General features: G+C 35.9%; 1 protein-coding gene across 6 annotated transcripts in view; it reads left to right on the top strand.

The window, feature by feature from the left end:
* RAD21L1 (RAD21 cohesin complex component like 1) overlaps positions 1-16,761 on the top strand; it is a 29,688-nt gene extending 12,927 nt beyond the window's left edge. For 3 of the 6 annotated variants that reach the window (XM_025469575.3, XM_049100442.1, XM_049100443.1), the window contains 7 exons: positions 1,218-1,328; positions 3,200-3,426; positions 3,668-3,767; positions 5,088-5,212; positions 7,107-7,202; positions 9,540-9,617; positions 15,239-16,760. In XM_025469575.3, the coding sequence (XP_025325360.1) occupies positions 1,218-1,328; positions 3,200-3,426; positions 3,668-3,767; positions 5,088-5,212; positions 7,107-7,202; positions 9,540-9,617; positions 15,239-15,427 (926 nt within the window). In that variant the 3' untranslated portion in view covers positions 15,428-16,760. Of the gene's footprint in view, positions 1-1,217; positions 1,329-3,199; positions 3,427-3,667; positions 3,768-5,087; positions 5,213-7,106; positions 7,203-9,539; positions 9,618-15,238 lie in introns of all 6 variants that reach the window. The other 3 variants (XM_025469574.3, XM_025469573.3, XM_025469578.3) reach the window with 3 other exon arrangements.
* The last annotated feature ends 4,146 nt before the right edge of the window (positions 16,762-20,907 follow it).

The following is a 20,907-nucleotide window of genomic DNA, read 5'->3' as shown; positions in this document are numbered from 1 at the left end:
CTCTGAGAAAGGTACAACAATGGTATTTAACCAGGATTGGGTTTATTTGGTATGAGAGCACATTTAAACACTCTGCCAAAATACTATGTTTTTGAATTATTAAATAATATTTTTTACCTGTTCAAAACATCATTAATGTTTGACATTAATATGGCTATTGATTATTCATATTATTAATTATTAATACTATATTGGCATTAATATAATTGGAAAATCCATATACCATTTGAGAAAAATTATAGATGTGGGGATATTTTCCTTTTTTTTTTTTTTTAATTTTTTATTTTTATTTTATGATAGTCACAGAGAGAGAGAGAGAGAGAGACAGAGGCAGAGACATAGGCAGAGGGAGAAGCAGGCTCCATGCACCGGGAGCCCGACGTGGGATTCGATCCCGGGTCTCCAGGATCGTGCCCTGGGCCAAAGGCAGGCGCCAAACCGCTGCGCCACCCAGGGATCCCTGTGGGGATATTTTCTACTTGAAATTCATGTGAAAGTCCTTCAAATTATTTGAAGTCTTTGTCTGATTTTTCTTAAGAATTAAAATCATGAATAGCCCCATGTTGAGTCTTCACTCTTTTTGATGTTGCATTTCCCTCCTAACACAGAGTAGAAATTTAAAATGTGAAAAGAAAGGTGATACAAGTTTACTTAGGTTCTTTGTGGGTCAACTAATTATTATGTGATTTAACAGAATACAAGTTTTTTTTTTTTTAAGATTTTATTTATTTATTCATGCGAGACACAGAGAGACAGAGAGGCAGAGATACAGGCAGAGGGAGAAGCAAGCTCCACGCAGGGAGCCCAATGCAGAACTCAGTCCTGGGACCCCAGGCTCATGCCCAGGCCAAAGGCAGGCACCAAACCACTGAGACACCCAGGGATCCCAGAATACAAGTTCTTTAGCAGACATATAATCAAATTTATATCAGTCATGTACTGTGGTTGCTACCACAGTATCTATTAAGTCCAACCTTAGATATCACATGTGCAAAAGAAGGTGATGATACTTGATTCACTTAGACACTGGGCTCCAGGCCATATAATCTCTTGTGTCTCTTCAACTCTATTAAGTACATGATTCTAAAAATCAGATTTGGCTCCAGTTAGCATTATAAATCTTCAATTATCATTATCTTTTGCTTTTATTCTCATATAAGCATCTAGCTTACACATAACCTTTTTTATAAAAATTATTTTTATGGTGATGTTATTAGTGGAACCAGATAATCCAGAGTATATATGTCTACCTGAAAATGGAAAAATGGATGAAACCTCATTATCAACTGAAGAACAAGGAATTACTCTTGAACCAATTGATATTTCAGGTCAGACTCATTTGTGTTTCTGTTTTTGTTTTAAAGATTTATTTATTTATTTGAGAGCCGGGGGTGGAGGAAGGGACTGAGGGAGAGGGAGACAGAGAATCTCAAGCAGACTCCCACTGAGGATGGAGCCCAACATGGGTCTCAATCTCACGACCCTGAGATCATGACCTGAGCTGAAATCCATAGAGTCAGCTGCTTAACTGACTAAGCCACCCAGGCTTAGTTGTTTTTCCTTTAATGTAAATAAAAACAATGCTTAGTTGTTTTAAAAAACTTTGTTTTTATTTTTGATATACTACTATCTTATTTACCATGAGAAAATCTGTAAAATATTATAGGAGGTAGTCAACCCAGTAGTGACATTTGCAATACAAAAGGGAAAGAATGTGGAGGAAATTTGATGTGATCCTTTCATTGTAGTCAGTCCTGGTCAAACTATATACCCAGTTTGGGAAACTGGAAAATCTAAAATTGAGTTCAATGCCAGTAGTTACTGAATCATTACTCTCTGTTGGGCACAGAAATGAAGAAGACATAGTACCTGCTTTTAAGAGGCTCACAGTCTGATTGGGAAGATAGATAAACATGCAAATGAATATAAAGTAAGATGGAATAAAAGGATCAGAAGAGACGCATATACCCTCTAACATTTAACCGCACACATATTTTTAGGAATAAAAGATAAATATGAATCTAATATAAACTTGACCTTGTAAGGACAACATACCTTTAGTAGGATAATTGATATGAATTTCAGTTATAAACTCAAGCATGCAAGAAACAAAGCATTCAAGTTTTTTTCTTTATTGTATGCAACTCTGAGCTTCTATCTCACTGGTTTGGCAAAAATTTGAGTCTGTATAGTTCCCCTGTGTTCCTTAAGCCATGTAGCATCCAAATTTGGGGGAGGGGTGTGGCAGGTGGAAAGTAAACTGTGGTCATCAGCCACAACAGTTTGTGGTACCCACTGTCCCAGCCTGAATAGCCTCTGGGGTCATCACACAGCCAGCCTTTCTGGGATCTTGTCATGTTCCCAGGATTTTACTAAGGCACATTAGCAGGCAGGTTACTCTTCCTTCTGGCTCCATCTGATCTTAGATCTTCACCCATTTTAGGAAATCTAACCCTCCCCCTTTATATCTTCATAAGGAAGAGCTTAACTTTTGTTTTTTACCTGGTAAATTTATCTAAAGGAGTGAAATCCCATGGGCCTAGTTACCTACTTGGAATTTGTATATGAATTTCAATGGAGGAGGGAATTTCAATGGAGAAGAGAAAAATATACTGGAAAAATACAAATTAATGTTTCAAAATATCCTGTTATAAATCTTTTTTTTTTTTTTAATTTTTATTTATTTATGATAGTCACAGAGAGAGAGAGGGGCAGAGACATAGGCAGAGGGAGAAGCAGGCTCCATGCACCGGGAGCCTGATGTGGGATTCGATCCCGGGTCTCCAGGATCGCGCCCTGGGCCAAAGGCAGGCGCCAAACCGCTGCGCCACCCAGGGATCCCAAAAATATCCTGTTATATGGATATTTTAGGGAACTTCAAAAAACTGAGCAACTTCACTCTCATTATATCCTCTGCTCCACATTTCCTCAGTTGTCTACCTGCTAGGTCAACAGTGTTCCTCCTAAGCACTTTGAAGGAACACTTTATAAAAGGCATCAACTGTTGGCTGTTCAAATACTGTACAGCTGTGCAAAAACCTTGTGAAGCATAATTTTTCAGTAGAGAGAAAGAGATTTTCTTCCCATGGCAGTTCCGTAGGTTGCATTGTGGTAAACGTGTCTTAGATATGCAGTGCCTAGAATATCATTTTACAGAGCTGTACAACCAATCACATTTATGCCTATTTCTTATATTTAGACATTGCTGAGAAAAGAAAAGGCAAAAAGAGAAAGTTGCTCATAGATCCAGTCAAAGAGATCAGTAGCAAAATTATGCATAAACAGCTTACTTGCTTTACCGACACACTCATGGTTTTGGAACTTGCTCCTCCTACCCAAAGATTGATGATGTGGAAGAAAAAGGGAGGAGTGGACACACTTCTGTCAACTGCTGCCCAGGATTTGACTCATGCTGAACTGAAGATGGTAATAGTTTCCATCTTTTTACATAGGTGCAGTGTTTGGTTATAAATAAATAAATAAATACATATTTATATTCATATATACAACAGAATATAAACTTGTAAAAAATACCCTTTTTCTTTTGAGTTAATTTGCTTGATATGTGTGCATGAATTATAGTTTTCACTTTTTAGCATTTGTGCTTATATTTTATTGAATTGTTTCCTTGTGCAAAAGCAAGAAATAAAAATGTATATTTTTACAGTTGTTTACAAAATGCTTTCTGTCCTCTGGCTTTAAACTTGGAAGAAAATGGATACAGAAGGAATCAGTAAGGGAAGAAGTAGGAAGTGAAAACATAATAGGTGAGACATACTAACTGTTGGTATTGAGGGGGATGTTGTAGAAACAAAATGTCATTTTACATTTCAAAATGAAGAAGGGAACCAATTCCACATTCCCAAGTATAAATGCCATCTCTGTAAGAGTATTTCAACTTAAAAGAAATTTTTACATCAGCATTGCCATTTTTTGCTTTGCAGATTAATTTTTGTTCAACAAGCTACATTAAAAAGATGAAGTATATATACTATGTGGATCCTTCCTAATCTCTCTCCTTCCTACCTCCCTGATCCATATAGGCAGTACTCATAAACCTTCAACAGATATAACTATTTTACCTAGTAGGGTAATGTTTCACTTTAAGACAGTTAACATGAGGGCAGCCCGGGTGGCTCAGCGGTTTAGCGCCACCTTCGGTCCAGGGCATGATCCTGGAGACCCAGTCCCACGTCAGGCTCCCTGCATGGAGCCTACTTCTCCCTCTGCCTGTGTCTCTGCCTCTCTCTCTCTCTCTCTCTTTCTCTCTCTCTCTCTGTGTCTCTATGAATAAATAAATAAAATCTTTAAAAAAAAGACAGCTAACATGAAAAGTCACCTAGTGATAAGAATAGCATTTAAACAATGCAATTAGCCTGAGACATAGATATTTCCATTCACCTGGAGGATACACAGAGTATTAATAATTACTTATTATTATTGTGACTATTATAAAGGAATAATAAAGCCACCTTTGGTAGTGAGTGAATCTGTTTCCTGAGCACCTGTCCTAAAGGCATTAAATTCTGCTGAACAATACACCAAGATGGGCTTGAAATATCCATATTGTCTTGTAAGTGCTTGTGTGGGAGTGAGTGGGGAGGAGATAGTGTGGAGGATGGGAAGTGGAGACGATAAGAAGCAGACAAGGAGAAAAAGAAGATAAATATGTGAGACTTGAGAAACTATAAGAACGTTTGGGGCAGCCCCGGTGGCTCAGCGGTTTAGGGGCCGCCTGCAGCCCAGGGTGTGATCCTGGAGACCCGGGATCGAGTCCCACGTCGGGCTCCCTGCATGGAGCCTGCTTCTCCCTCTGCCTGTGTCTCTGCCTCTCTCTCTCCTCTCTGTGTATTCTCTTGAATAAATAAATAAATAAATTAAAAAATCTTAAAGCTTAGCAGATGCTCAATAAATAGTGAATACACGAATCAAATTTAAAAAAAAAAAAAAAAGAACGTTTGTACCCTTTGCCCAAATTCTTGGATTCCAAGTTTTCTGTTGGAAGCTTTCTTTTGTAATAACCATATCCCAAATTTAAGTTTGAAAGATATTTTGGTGAAATCATCTTTACTTCCTTAATAATTCAGAGACCTCCAAGACGGAAGAGCCAAATTCCCAGCAAGACTTAAATCAATCAAAAACTTGGAAGGATGTGATTAATGGATCTAAGTGTAGTTCTCATGAAGATATCAATAAAAATTTTAATTCTGAGGTAAGTTAAAGAAAAATCACAAAAATATTATTTTTCTGACACAGAGTGAAGGAACCTTGAGACTCCAGTATGTCTTCTTACATTTATAGTTTATATTTCATCTTATGTTATTCTGTAATTTGTTTAGTAAGTGGCAGTACTATGTAAAGCATCTACAGGACAGTATTTTCTAGAAGTTTTGGATAGTAAATCACAAGATAAGTAGTTTCATACTGAAATATTTTACATAGTACATCAAATAAATGAATGTACTTGAATCTGATTATATTCTACTAGGCCCCACATTCAGTATATCATGGAACTTCTTAGGACTCTAGACAGTGCACCTATGTTGTTTCTGATCATAAATTCACTCTTCTCACCTCTAAGGCTGTGTTTTAGACCTACCTTAACTCTGAATTCAAAAGATTATCTAAAGACCCATGACTAAACAAAAATTTTATTTGAAGATGTAATTTTTATTTAAAAAAAACATAATTATTTAAGAACATGGTTGGAAACAATGTGCTTTAAAATATTTTCCCCATTGTCACTTTGGTGGTTGTACAAATGTAAATATTATAGGCAAACCAGATAAAAATAAACTGGTGCTTTTCTGGTTTGTTTCACCATCACTGTATTCTGATAATTATTCAGGGAATTCAAAGTCAATCCACACTGGAAGTGAATGCCATTGGAAGGAAGGACAATTTCATAATGCATTAAAATAATGTATTTTACTATATATTTGATAGTACACTAGATATTGAGATACTGTGTTGCCAGTACTACTATCTTTCTTATTTGGGCTCAAGCATTTCTTAGAGTGTACTTACTGAAAATTATGATAGATAAGCTTGTTTAGTTCGTGATTTTTTAACGTATTATCAAAATAGATTTTCCCAAGTGCTTGAATTAAAGAGATTGATGTACAATTCTATTGACCCTCTTAACTCTACATTTATGCTTTAAGCTTCAATTCCATTCTTCTACTACTTCCAAAAATGATGAACAGTTGTGAAATATAATCAGGAAAGGGAGCACATTGACAGGACAGAAAAATTTTGATTCTGATTAATCATTTTCAAATCTTTATGAAACATTTGTGTAAAGTAACTACAAAATTGGAAGTACCTAAAATGTAGAATATTCATAGAAATTAAAAGAGAAAAAACATAATTCTCGACAAATATGTAGATTAAAGAATAAAATGCAGCTCCTTATATTTACTAAAAATGTTAAACCTGAAATTAAAAATCAAGTAAGCTTTGTTGTAGGAAGTTCCTAACTTGAAGACTGGTTAAAGATGAAAAGGGGGCCGACACTTCTGTAACGATGAAAAAAGGTGATAATAAGGAATGGAGAATTTCTTGCTTTCTCTTTTTCCTTTTTCCCTTATGCCTTTGCTCCCCTTCCAGAGGGCACAGTTTTTCTTCCCTTTTGCCAGTGACAGCTCCAGCAGTGGTGGCAAGAATCTCATCATGGCTCTACATAAAGATATTAATATCCCTTCCCCCACTTTCAGCACTGTTTAGAGTTCTCCCTCTGCCACCTGGTACTGGCATGAGGATAAAGGTAGGGGGTGGGGCTAGACAAAATGCTTCAAAAGAAAATGGTCTCAGTCACACAGCCATGAATGTGTTTGATATGAGGTCTACAGTGGTGAAGGAAGTAGGAGAGGAAAAGATAGGCAGCCAAGAGGGCAAGGGTGTGCCAATTCTTCATTTGTAGGAGACATATGGAAAACAGAGGCTATCTGGGATAGTTCAGAAATAATATTTTGTGAATGCAGGTAACATTTTAAACTAGTTTTAGAAATGAGCATTTATGTGATTAAAGCATTTAACAAAATAAAATTGTTCCTGTGATTACTACTACTGTGACGACTTACCTGACTTTCCCTAATTTGCTTTAGCAAGTTATTGTTGAACTGGTCTCTTCGGCTGCTGAAGAATCCTCTCTAATGAATGCTATGTTAGCACGAGAAATTGAGAATTGTCCAGTGGAGCTGGTAAATATATGCATAGTCTTGAGAATGTTCTTAAAAACTTTGTTCCTAAATAGTTATCACTTTATTTATACCTAAAAATTGGTCTTAGAGCTATGGTGTTACTTTCTAGAATTATTATTTAAATTAGTGATCTCAACAAAGAGATGTGTCAGTAGTTTGATAAAACGTACTCAGAATTGCTCTGACCTATTTTTCTTTCTTTAACTTCTTCTGAAACCTCAAATAATTTTAAAGAAAATTGTGAGATTTTTACGTTATCAAAGTTAGTCATAGGTTAAAAATACTGAGAATCACTATTCAATCTTATTACAGCTTTAAAGAAGCAGAGCTATAATAGAGCATCCTAGGGCATTTTAAATTTTACTTTATTTACAAAAAAACAAACAAACAAACAAGAAACAAAAACAAAACATGACATTTTTTTCCCCAAAACTTTGTATGGCTCAAGGTCTATATCTGTCCAAGATTTCTAGAAATCAGAAAAAGAAAGTCTACTCAAAGGGCCACAATTCAATAGCAAAGCCAGAAATGATATCTGACTCACCTGGCTCCATACGTATCATGTTCTTATTTCTCCAGTCCTTGTTCCACAGTGCTGAAAGCATTTTTAAGATTGTAATGAATTTTAGCAAAAGTTTCTTATTGAATAATGTCAAAATAGCTATTAGTGCCAGATGCTAGTTTGTTCTTAAGTAAATTATCTTTATAATGAGTTCCAAGACTATTAGATTCCTTTTTCATATATAGAAAACAAACTGAATTCTCTGGATAATCTAGGACAGGATAGATACCTGAACTTTTTACCTGAAACATACAAACAGCTCAGCCAGAAGTGGGTTGATTCATTTTCGCCTCTTTGCTTCTGTAGAGACAGGTTATTTTCATACATAGTCAAGCAAACCACAACACAGCACAAGTTCAGCTGTTTTAATAATCCACTGGACTTTCCACACAATGGATTCAGCTGTAGGATGTCCAGATAGATCAAGTAGATAGGCTTTAGCAGAGTGCACAGACTATTTTTTCTGAGCCTTTTCCTGGTTAGTTTAATTGTGCAATTATAGGTCAAGCTGCAATCTCATGGATCTTTAACAAAGAGTTGGGCCATTGCTTTTTATATTTGAAAAACAGCATTTGTGTATTTAACAATATAATAAATGTTAGTAATTGGGTGAACTCATTTATCCCAGGGCAGACCAGAAAGAAATAAAAATAAATTGTGCCTGGAGGAATTTGGAAAACTCTTCAGAATAAAATGACCATATTTTCAGGTCATTCCCTTTGGAATTTAAGAGAGGAGGCTATCTAGGCAGGACCAGGAAGCCAGTATAGCTGGAGGAATGAGGTCTTGGCAGTCAGTCCCCTTAGCTTCAAATGATTCAAAATATTATGCAGAATATTCTGGAACTTTCTGAAATCATTTTGGAGTCTGTGAAATTAAAAACAGATTGGAGAGTCTGGGCTCCAAAGGTACATGTAAAGTGACACTTGACAAACAGTGCACCTGTGGTAAGGATGATTGTATGGTCAGAGCTAGCCTAAGAAAAATTATAAAGTAGGTCAGATCGGTGCCACCTTCCTCCCCTCCGCCCTCCCCTCACCCCCCACACTTTGTAGACTTGTTCTTTTGTCAGATTCATCAGCACCTTTCCTATACCCGGTTCTGTTCTTAGCTCATAAAGTGTCAGTTGATAAGAACTTAGAGTGAGTTCCTGTGAAGGGATTTCAACTTGACAATTTTTAAATATTGAGGTGTTTCTGAAGGTGGCTAAATTTTAAAGACTGGAAAGAATGAATCTATTCAGATAATATGACAGGAAGTGGGTTGATCTTTTTTGGACAAGTTGCCCTTAAAATCAAAAAGGTTGTAACTCAATTGTACACAGATTGCCAAATATCACTTATTAATCTTCTGTATCACCAGGTAAGTTCAGATAAAGGCCTTTATAAGGCTTTATGTTTATTCTATAGCTTTATGTATATTTCTGTCAACCCAGTTCAAATTGACCAGAGCTAGGATAGTCCTAACCAAAAGTCACTGCCAATTTTACTTTTGAAATTAAGGACACAGGGCCCTTGGATGTACTACCAATAAAGACTGCAGAATCTCCTACTGGAGCCCCTCATTGCCTCGGTAGCTTATATATAATCCTGGAAAGATTGATCTATATTTGTATGTTTCCAATTCTCTCCTTCATCGGACTATATAAGCTCCTTATTTAGCAGTATCCAGTGTTATAATTGGGTTTCTTGTAGCAACTAACTCTACGCTTGGTAAATAGTAAGCATTTGGTAAAATTTGTTTAAAAGGAAATATTTTATCAATCATTCAAACAGGAGTCCTCGGGGAATGAACAAAGTATTGATACAGAGAGATGGAATCGAAGAATCCTACAGATGTTAAATAGTTTGCGGGTAAGGTGGTAGGGTCTGTCCTATTTTTGTTTTTAAAAACAAATAAAATTTTGGCTTCAATCTTTTAGACGTTAATAAAAATGAAGACATCTTCGTTTTGTTGTTGTTGTTGTTGAGACCAAATTCTACTAGAAGGAAGTGATTTTGAGCACTGTACCCAGGGTAACTCTGGGAGTTTGTTGGTGCCTGTATATTCTAATCAACTTCTTACCTATACTCCTGCCCCTAAGACATCTAGTGTATGTCCCATTCTTGTCTTTAGCAAGCTATCAACTATATGGAACTAAGTTTATAATAATTTAAGAGTAAAACAGACAATTGTAAAATTTAACTTATATTTTGGGCCATTTGGGTGGCTCAGTCAGTTAAGTGTCTGAGTTTTGATTTTGGCTCAGGTCATGATCTCAAGGTAGATAGAGGACCCCATCAGGCTCTGTGCTGGGCATGGAACCTGCTTGGAATTCTTTCTCTCCCTCTCCCCCTTCCAATTCCCCCCACCCCCACTTTCACCCTCTCTCTCAAAAATTTAACTTCTATTTTTATCAAAATACATGTATATAATTTTAAAGTTAAGTAGTTCTATGTATAAGGCTGAGAAGGAAACACAGAAGTTTTATCCTACCTTCTTTATTCCTAAATCCTGCTCACCAGAGGCAATTACATTAAGCTGTTTCTTTTAGTATTTATGTCTATATTTCTTTTTTTAAGATTTTATTTATTTATTTGAGAGAGAGATAGCAAGAGAGAGCCGGAAAGAGCACAAGCATGAGGGAGAAGCAGACTCCTTGCTGAGCAGGGAGCCCAGTGTGGGGCTCAATCCCAGGACCCTGAGATCATTACCCAAGCCGAAGGCAAAGGCTTAATCGACTGAACCACCCAGGTGCCCCTATATTTATATTTCTAATTTTATGTTCTTACTGTTCTTTCTTGATATTTCAGCTTTTAAGTTTTATCTGTTGACTTCTTTCAACATGAAATGAAAATTTAGTTTAGTTATAGCTTTGCTACTGCAGTCTGTTTTTAGTACAGTATTCAGTGTTTACAGTGTTAAAATAGTTATGATGCAGGTTTGATTTTGATAGACAGCCAAAATATCAATGTTTTAAAAAGATAAAGTATAATCTGATATGACCACTATACTCACAAAGTTGTCAGACCTAGGTAGGTTACCTTTATCTCATTTTCTTTATTCTCAGGATCAAAAATGGCTAAGTACCCAACATGTCTGCATTCCATTCAGCAGCAAAATTTCTTTTAAGAGTACAACCAGAAATTCTTTGTATCACTTTTCACATTTCATTTGACCCAGCACATAGTCACCATGACACATCTAGTTGGGAAATGTAGTCCTTATCTGACAACCTTGGGCCCAGGTAATAATTCTGTTACTATAAAAGAAGACAGGAATGGATATTAAGGGATAATCAGCTGTCACTGCTACCAAGACTATGCAAAAATTAGTGTAATTACATTTCTTGTCAACTTTATCATTTTTGTTGTTGTTGTTTTTTGTTGGTTTCTTTTTTTTTTTTTGGTTAATCATTGCCTCGTTTTTCCCATTTGCTTAGGGTCTATCTATCTACTCATCCTTAATTCTTTTCTTAAATTCTCTGACAACATAATGAAACCCCTCTTAGGATGGTCAAATTGTATCAATTGATTGATCAGTTTCAGTTTGTTTTCTTGAAGATACTCCTTCCAGAGCTCATCATCCTCTTGTTCTGATTAGACTAGCTACTCTCTAGGTCTTTTTTTTTTTTTTCTCTAGGTCTTTTTCATATTTTTGTCCTGAGGCATTCCTTTATCATAACATGAGAATTCCTTTGTCTTTTTTCTATGTTAGTTTCTCTATTTCTCGATGCTTTGATCTTCCTCTACCTTAAATATTTTGGTGGTTAACATCCTCTCATATAATTTCCTGAGATAAAGAGTACACCGGAAATAGTCACCCTATATACAGGTGTGAAAATTTCTTTATTTTACCTGTAACTTGATTGGATATCTCTGAACATAGTTTGAAAATAATATCTTTCAGATGTTGAAGGTTTTGTAACATATCTAGGCTTTTTGTATTGTTACTGAAAAGTTAGATGCTGCTTGGTTGGCAATCCTTTGTGGGTGACCTTGATTTTTTCTCTAGAAACTTTTAGATCTTTTCTTTATTTGTAGTGGTCTGAAATTTCATGATGATGTGTTTTGATATGGGTCTTTTTTTATTTATTGTGCTGAGCATGTAATGGGTTATTTATTCTGAAAGTTCATGTCCTTGAATTCTAGGAAACTTTATTGTATTTCTTAGATTTCTTCCTTGTTAATCTGTTCTTTCTGGATTGCCTACAGGTCAAATGTTGGATCCCCTGAATTGCACCTTTAATTTTTAAAAAATCTTTTATCCCCTTATATTAATTCCCTTTGTCTTTTTATTTTTTTCTACTCCTTCGAAAATTTCTTCTACTTTACCTTCCAGTTTTTATTGAATTTTATTTCTGCTTTTACCTTTTTTGTCTTCCAGGAGTTTTTTCTTAGTTATTAATTGTTCTTTTATTTTGTAGCATTCTAATCTTTTCACTTATTTATTTAGTTTTTTAACAGCTTTTTGAGGTATTATTAAGATACAATAAACCACACCTATTTGAAGTGTATAGTAGATAAGTTTTGACATTATGTATATACCTGTGAAACCATCACTACAATCAAATTAGTGAACATATATATCTACAACTCCAAAAAGTTTCCTTGTGCCTCTTGATCATTCTTTGTCCCATCTCTCCCACTGGTTTCCCTCCTCCCTCCCCAAGCAACCACTAATGTGCTTTCTTTCAATAATCATCCCTAACATGTTTTATGGATACAGAATCTTCTCTTTCATAAGTTATAGTTTTCTTCTGGTCCTTGCATTGTCTCTGTTTGCTTAGTGATTCTCTTGAATGTATTCTTTTTTTGGTCTTGAATGTTAGAAATTATACCCAAATATCTGGTAGATCTTTGGTTATCTGTTCTTATTTAGGAGTGAGATAGCAAAGAAGTGCCTGAGTGGTGCAGTTGGTTGAGCACCCAACTGTTGGGTTTTGGCTCAGGTCATGATCTCAGGGTTGTGAGATCGAGTCCCACCTTGGCTCTGTGCTCAGTAAGGAGTCTGCTTGAGATTCTTTCTTCCTCTGTCTCTGCCCCTCCTACTCATGTTCTCTCTCTCTTTCTCTCAAATGAATAAATAAATCTTCAAAAAAAAATGAGATAGCAAAAATCAGATTGGAAGTTATATAAGCAAGGGTGGGCCTTGGAGACTTAGTCTTTATAGTGAGATAATCGGGTGGTACCCCCACACACACACATACTTGCTCCCACACATGCACCATTATCTGTATCCCCTCCCTCCCCATGGTCCGTTTTCCCAGCTAAATCAAATCTGTTGCCTAGGAGATATAAGCATGATGCTGGTGGTTTAGGAACTGAGAAGAGGGAGGAGAGACCTTTGCTATCTCATTGTATAGTGTGTAGAATTTCACTTAACCCCCAGCTTGTGGTATGACACTTCACCATCCACAGTTGCCTGGCATTCCAATTCTAGAGTCTCAGTGATTGGAAGCTCTAAAAAGGCAACCTTCTGCCTCCTGGTAGGGTATTGTAGTTGTGGTCTCCTGGTTCAGTGAAGTGGTGGAGTGGACCTGAGAGTGTAACTCCTCCCAAGCAGACTTTTGAGGAATTCTTGTCTCCATTTTATAACATACTATTGCCTGTAATACCTGAGCTTTTCCAAGGTTCTATAGCTCACACTGGCTTGCTTTTTGCTGTCTTTCTTCCTTGCTGGCAATTAGGTTTTAACTTTCTCTACTCTGCTAAGTCAGTCTGTCTTTCACTTTGTCTTTATCTCCTTCCTTTGTCACCTTTTATTCTTTTACCTTCATTTTATTTTATTTTATTTTATTTTATTTTATTTTATTTTATTTATTTATTTATTTTATTTTATTTTTAAGATTTTATTTATTCATTCATGAGAGACACACACAGAAAGAGAGGCAGAGGGAGAAGCAGGCTCCATGCAGGGAGGCCGATGTGGGACTCGATCCTGGGTCTCCAGGATCACGACCCAAGCCAAAGGCAGACGTTCAACCGCTGAGCCACCCAGGTGTCCCTTACCTTCATTTTAGAGGCGTTTCTGGAGGGAACAGAATAAATAAGCACGTGTGTTCACTCTTGCATATTTGTCCCCTTGGGGTGTTTTTCAAAAGGGTTCTTGAAATTGAAAAGGCTGCCCCTTGAGGTGCCTGGATGGCTCAGTAGGTTAAGTATCTGTCTTCAACTTCAGGTCCTAATCTCAGGGTCCTGATGTCAGGCTCCTGGGATCAAGCCCTGCATTGGGCTCCCTGCTCTGAAAGGATTTTGTTTCTCCCTCTCCCTCTGCCCCTTCCCCTGCTTGTGCTTTCTGTCTCTGAAATAAATAAAATCTTTTTTAAAAAAGAAAAGGGTGTCCCTCTTCTCTCCCAGGGGAAAAAGCCAGTCAATCACATCTTGTCTCCTCAAGAGGGATTAAGTAAAGGTTTGGCATGCCATCTCTGAAAGGCTGCTGGTACTGGTCCACTTCTTTTGTTGAGATAAAGTATGATAAACTAATTTATTAATTTGCTAAATATTGTGGACTAACCCAAAAAAACCTGTATATGGTATTTCTAAAAATGCTTTACAGCTAAGCTATCAAAGGAGTAAGATGCTCAAGGGATAGTGGCCCATATTCATTACAGTATTTCTAACTAAAAAAAACTATACTGTACTTCTATTCTAGAACTCTGATTCCAAGTACTAGGCTTCACAAAAGGAGTTATCTTCATCCATAATTAAATACTTCATTGCATCTCAATTTTTCTAATAGGTTCATGGGTGCCTTAAGCTTAATCCAACATTTTTTTAGTATGTGCCAAGAAACTGGGAGATGTTTAGATAGTCATATTCCTCTACCACTAAGATATATAAATGTAATTTTACATTTATAACTATAGTTGTTTATAGTCAACACCACCTCTCAGTACCTTTAAGGAAAAGAAGCTGATAATTTTCATTGTATTTGAAGCCTCTCAAACTCTTGTGGATTGTTTTCTGCCTGCAAGCGTAAACTAACTGCACTTTCCACAAGAGCCATTTATGTTAACATCAAATTTTAGATCTTGTCAAAGATCTAACATTTGTATAACACATCAGAAATTTGTATAACACTTTAGGAGTTCTTTTGCATGTATTTTCTCAATGAACCAAGCTTATACTCAATGACCTATAATGTTTTTTAAGTTTACTAATGAGTCATTTGCATTTTTCCATCTTAGGGTTTCACACTTATCAAAAATATCAGTATTTTATTTATTATGCATTCACAGTCTGCTGTACTTTTATTTTATTTTTTTTAAAGATTGTATTTATTCATGAGAGAGAGAGAGAGAGGCAGAGACACAGGCAGAGGGAGAAGCAGGCCCCATGCAGGGACCCCAATGTGGGACTTGATCAGGGGACTGCAGGATCACGACCCTGGGCCGAAGGCAGACACTTAACCGCTGAGCCACCCAGGCATCCTCTGCTGTACTTTTAATGATGCTGTTTCTCTTTCCTTTCTTCTTTTCTGATTATTTTCCCAGGAATCCAACAGGATGGGAATGCAGTACTTTAGTCTGATGAAGCTCTGCAGAAATAGTGACCGGAAACAAGCTGCTGCCAAATTTTATAGCTTTCTTGTCCTAAAAAAACAGCAGGCTATTGAGCTGAGCCAGAGTGCTCCCTATGCAGATATTATAGCTACAGTGGGACCAATGTTCTATGATATGTGAAGGAAATCCAGAACATGCAGATTTATGTAATCATTGGAATCTCTGTATAGATTGTTCGATTTAATGCAGAAGCTGTCTGGAAGCAGCTAAAGGTCCGATCCGTTTCATCTATAGGCTGACTCCTATTTCCTCTTTGTAAATTCAGAATAATCATAGCCAGAATTGGAAACCTATATACTTACAGAAAAACTTAATTGTAGCTAAGTAATATGTTTAACTTAGCTAACTTGAATGTATAGTATTTACAACATCTCCCTAACTTGAATGTTGCATTTAGAATACGTTCTTAAAATACTATGCGCCTTCAAAAAACATTTAAGGATATTTTTAAAAGTCATTTTACATTGGATTATTTACTTAAATTCTATGAGACTAATTAACAATTAATACTTTCTTGCTCCCCCCCCCAACAGACAATAATTTATTTGATTCTACAATGCAAATAATCCTTGATTTGACCTACTGCCATGGTTTTTAATCTAATATCTGAATTGAAAGTTCTAAAATTCATGTTTGTTTTAAATTATTGTAGTCTATTTATCGTTCATTTAACATTTTTACTATTATTTAATGATTATTATAACTACCAGTCATGTGTCAGCAAAATTAAATCTTCTTATGTTAAAAAATTAGTAGACACTTGTTTAGCATGTTGTCTGCAGCTACATTTAAAGTAAAGGTCATTAAAATAAATGTTCTTTTACTTAGTATTTACCAAGCATTTATTTTAAAGATTTTATTTATTCATTCATGAGAGACACAGAGAGAGAGACAGGGGCAGAGACACAGGCAGAGGGAGAAGCAGGCTTCATGCAGGGAGCCCAATGTGGGACTCTATCCCGGGTCTCCAGGATCACACCCTGGGCTGAAGGTGGCGCTAAACCGCTGAGCCACCCAGGCTGCCCTTTGCTAAGTATTTTTGACATTAAAACCATTGTTTTTCTTTTTTCTTAGTTGAAGGTTGAGTTAGGAAATTTTCATGTAATGCTCTGTGAGCTCCATAATATACTATAAAGTGAAGCCTATAGTACTTTCTTCATTCCCCGTGTATTTGGAATTATGCTGCAAACAAAATTCTAAATGGCCTCTTTAAATGTGTTAATTTATGAGATTGATATGTCAAAATTGCCTTTTAAAAATGTCTTTTAGGGATCCCTGGGTGGCGCAGCGGTTTAGCGCCTGCCTTTGGCCCAGGGCCCGATTCGGGAGACCCGGGATCGAATCCCACGTCGGGCTCCAGGTGCATGGAGCCTGCTTCTTCCTCTGCCTGTGTCTCTGCCTCTCTCTCTCTCTCTCTCTCTCTCTTTCTCTGTGACTATCATAAATAAAAAAAATAAAAAATAAAAATAAAAAAATAAAAATAAAAAGATTCTCTGTCTCTTTGCCCCTTCCCCCCTCCTCTCTCTCTATGTCTCTCAAAAAAAATTATAAAAAATAAAAATAAAAAAAATAAAAATGTCTTTTATTTTTTGAGAGATACATGATTAAAAGTCGCCCCCCAAAAAATCTTTTATTTTTTATATTAGCATAAAGAAAAACGGACTTTTTCATTTTGGCACACAGTTCTATGAATTTTAACACATGTCTAAGATTCCTGTGCCCACCACTACAATCATCAGGATAGCAAGAATTATATCACCCAAAATAACTCCCTTGTGTTTTATCCCTTTGTAATCACTCCTTTGCCCATCCTAACTCCTGGCAACCACTCTTTTACATGACTATAGTTTTGTCTTTTTAAGAATGTCGTATAAAAAAAAAAAAAAAAAAAAAAAAGAATGTCCTATAGATGGAATCAAATAATATGTCATCTTTTTGAGAACGGCTTCTTTCAATAATCTAATGCCTTTGATATTTGTCTAAGTGGTTGCATGTATCAGTGGTTTGATACTATTTATTGCTGAATAGTATTCTGTTGTTTAGATATACCACCGTTTATTCATTCATTTAGCCCCTGGAAGACATTGAAGTTGTTCCCAGTTTTTAACAATTATAAATGGAGCTGCAGGGATCCCTGGGTGGCGCAGCGGTTTGGCGCCTGCCTTTGGCCCAGGGCGCGATCCTGGAGATCCGGGATCGAATCCCACGTCGGGCTCCTGGTGCATGGAGCCTGCTTCTCCCTCTGCCTGTGTCTCTGCCTCTCTCTCCCTCTGTGTGTGACTATCATAAATAAATAAAAATTAAAAAAAAAGACATTATAAATGGAGCTGCTGTACACATACACTCATGTACAGTTTTGTGTAAGCATAAATTTATTTCTCTAGGGTAAATATCTAGGAGTAAGATTGCTGGATCACATGGTAAGTGCATGTTTAAGAAATGTTTAAGAATTTCTTGATAAGAAATTATCAAATCATTTTCCAGAGTGGATGTACCTTTTTGTACTCACACTAGCAGTATGAGAGTTAAACAACTGATGTTTTGTTACTTTTTAGATCATAGTGGGACTCCATGCCCTTTAAAAAAAATAATACAGAGGGCAGCCTGGGTGGCTCAGCAGTTTAGCACCACCTTGGGTCCAGGGTGTGATCCTGGAGACCCAGGATCGAGTCCCATGTTGGGCATCCTGCATGGAGCCTGCTTCTACCTCTGCCTGTGTCTCTGCCCCTCCCCCCCCCGTGTCTGTCTCTCATTAATAAGTAAATAAAATCTTTAAAGAAAAATAATAATAATACAGAAAGATCACCCTTCACCCAGTTGCATAATTATAGTACAATAATTGCATAATTATAGTACGGTATCACAGGAAATTGACATTGATACAGTCTGTTCACCTTACTCATATTTCACCAGTTTTACATGCACTCGTTTGTGTGTATTTAGTTCTATGCAATGTTATTGCATATGTTGCTCCATGTGACTCCCACCCACCAGTCAAGAAACAGAATAGTTTCATCACAAAAAACATTCGTCATACCCTTTTGAAGCCACAGCCACCTGTTTCCGTACCCTCCTCATTAGTTTCTGGCAACCACTAATCTGTTCTCCATCTCTATAATTTTATCATTCATACAATTTTGTGGATTAATTTTGTATTCTGTGACCTTGCTAAACTTAAAAACTAGTCCAAGAGTTTGTTTTTTGTAGATTCCTTGGGATTTTCTTTAGGCATTCATGTCACAAAGAAGGACAGTGTCATTTCTTCCTTGTCAGTCTGTTCACAATATGAGGAGGAAAGCATTCATCTTCACCATTCTGTATATTAGCTATAGCTGGTTTGTGGGGGAGGAATAATTTTTGTCAGGTTGAGAATATTCCTTTCTATTCTTAGTTTGCTGTGAGTTGGGTTTGTGTGTGTGTGTGTGTGTGTGTGTATGCGCGAATGGATGTTGAATTTTGTTAAACACCTTTTCTGATTGTTTCATGAGGTTTTTCTTTACACAGTTAATATGGTGAATTACACCAATTGATTTTTGAATTTTTAAGCAGTTTTGCATTTCTAGGATAAATTCTACTTGGCTATGATGTATCTCTGGATTCTATTTGCTAATTTATTTTAACAGCTTTATTGAGACATATTTACGTACCATAGAATTCACCCCTTTTAAAGTATTCGCTTCATGTTTTCAGTATAGTCACAGTGTTACGCAACTATTACCATTATTTAATTTTAGAACATTTTCATCACTCAAAAAGAAACCCCATACTTATTATAATCACTCCTCACTCCCATTTCCCCACAACTCCAGGCAACTAATGCATTTTTTGACTCTCATATGGTCTTTTGTGTCTGGCTTTTTTTCCTTAGCATAACATTTTTAGGGTTTATCTACATTGTAGAATGTATCTGTATTTTATTCTGTTTAATGGCCAAATTAATATTTCATTATATGGATATACATTTGGTTTATCCATTCGTCAGTTGGTAGACATGTGGTTGTTCCTACTTTTTGACCATTATAATAGAATAATGCTGCTGTGAACATTAGTATTTAAGTTTCTGTGTATGTGTATTTTCATCTTTCTTGGATATATACATAGGAGTGGAATTGTTGGGTCATATGGTAACTCTATGTTTAACTTTTTGAGGAACTATCAAGCTGTCTTCCAAAGTGGCTACGCCATTTTACTCTTCTATCAGTAATGTATGAGAGTTCTAATTTCTTTGCATCATTGTCAGTGTTTGTTATTGTCACTTTTTAACATTATAGCTATTTTAGTACACATAAATAAATAAATAAATAAATAAATAAATAATTATACCTATCTTAGTGAATGTGAAATGATAACTCATAGTTTTGATTTGCATTTTTCTAATAATGAACAATGGTGAGTATGTTTTCATATGGATTTTCTAGTATTTTGTTTGGGATTTTGTTTTGTGTGTTTATGATGGATATTGGTTCATGAGGGTAATTTGAATTTTCTTATTTTTTTTCTGGTTTTGGTATTAGGGTAATACTGGCTTCATAAAATAACTTGGAAAGTGTTTCCACCTCTTTTATTTTTCTGGAAGAGACTTTGTAGAATTAGTGTTATTTCTTTTTTAAATGTTCGGTAGAATTCACACATGAAACTATCTGGATCTGAAGATTAATATTTAGGAAGGCTTTAAACTATGAATTCCATTTTTAAAATAGAGGGCTATTCAGTTATCTATTTCATTTTGAGTGACTTTTGGTAGTTTCCAGTTTTCAAGGAATTGTCCTATTTCATCTAAACTGGTGATTATGTATGTGGAGTTGTTTGGAGTATTCCCTTATTATCCTTTTAACATCTTCAAGGTCCACAGTAGTAACCCCTCTTTCATTCCAGATACTGTTAATCTGTGTCTTCTCTCTTTTTTTCTTTTCAGTCATTCTAGAGATTTATTAATTTTATTGGTCTTTTCAAAGAACCAGCTTTTGGTTTCATTGCTCTTTTTCTTTTTTCAATTTCATTAATTTTTGCTCTGACGTTTCCTTCCTTTGGCTTGCTTTGAGTTTGTTTTGCTAAAATGGAAGCTTAATTGATTTGAGACCATTCTTTTCTAATTTAAACTCTTCATGCTATGTATTCCCCTTCAAGTACTGCTTTAGCTGCATTGCATACATTTTGATACATTATATTTTCACTTTTGTTTAGTTCAAAATATTTTCTAATTTCTTTTGAGACTTCTTTTTGACCTGTAGATTATTTAGAAGGATACTGTTTAATTTCCAAAGGAGATTTTCCTGTTATCTTTCTAGAGTTTATTTCTGGTCTTGGTCCAGAGAACATATTTTAAATGAGTCTGATTCTTTGAATTTGTTAAGACCCAGTATAGGGTCTGTCTTGGTGGATGTTCCATGGCACTTGAAAAGAATATATTCTGCAGTTGTTGAATGAAGTGTTCTATAAATGTTGATTGGACCTAGTTGATTGACAGTGCTCTTCACTTTTCCTTATCCTTGCTTATTTTCTGTCTACTCATTCTAATGATTACTGAGAAAAGAGTATTCATCTCTGTAGCTGTAATCATGAATCTGTATATTTCTCCTTTCAGTTCTGACAGCTTTTGC

This window comes from Canis lupus, chromosome 24 (genome assembly GCF_003254725.2).
Source record: "Canis lupus dingo isolate Sandy chromosome 24, ASM325472v2, whole genome shotgun sequence".
In the NCBI taxonomy this organism is placed as follows: domain Eukaryota; kingdom Metazoa; phylum Chordata; class Mammalia; order Carnivora; family Canidae; genus Canis; species Canis lupus.
Note: the sequence above shows the minus strand (reverse complement) of the source record. Positions and strands in the feature narration are given on the sequence as shown.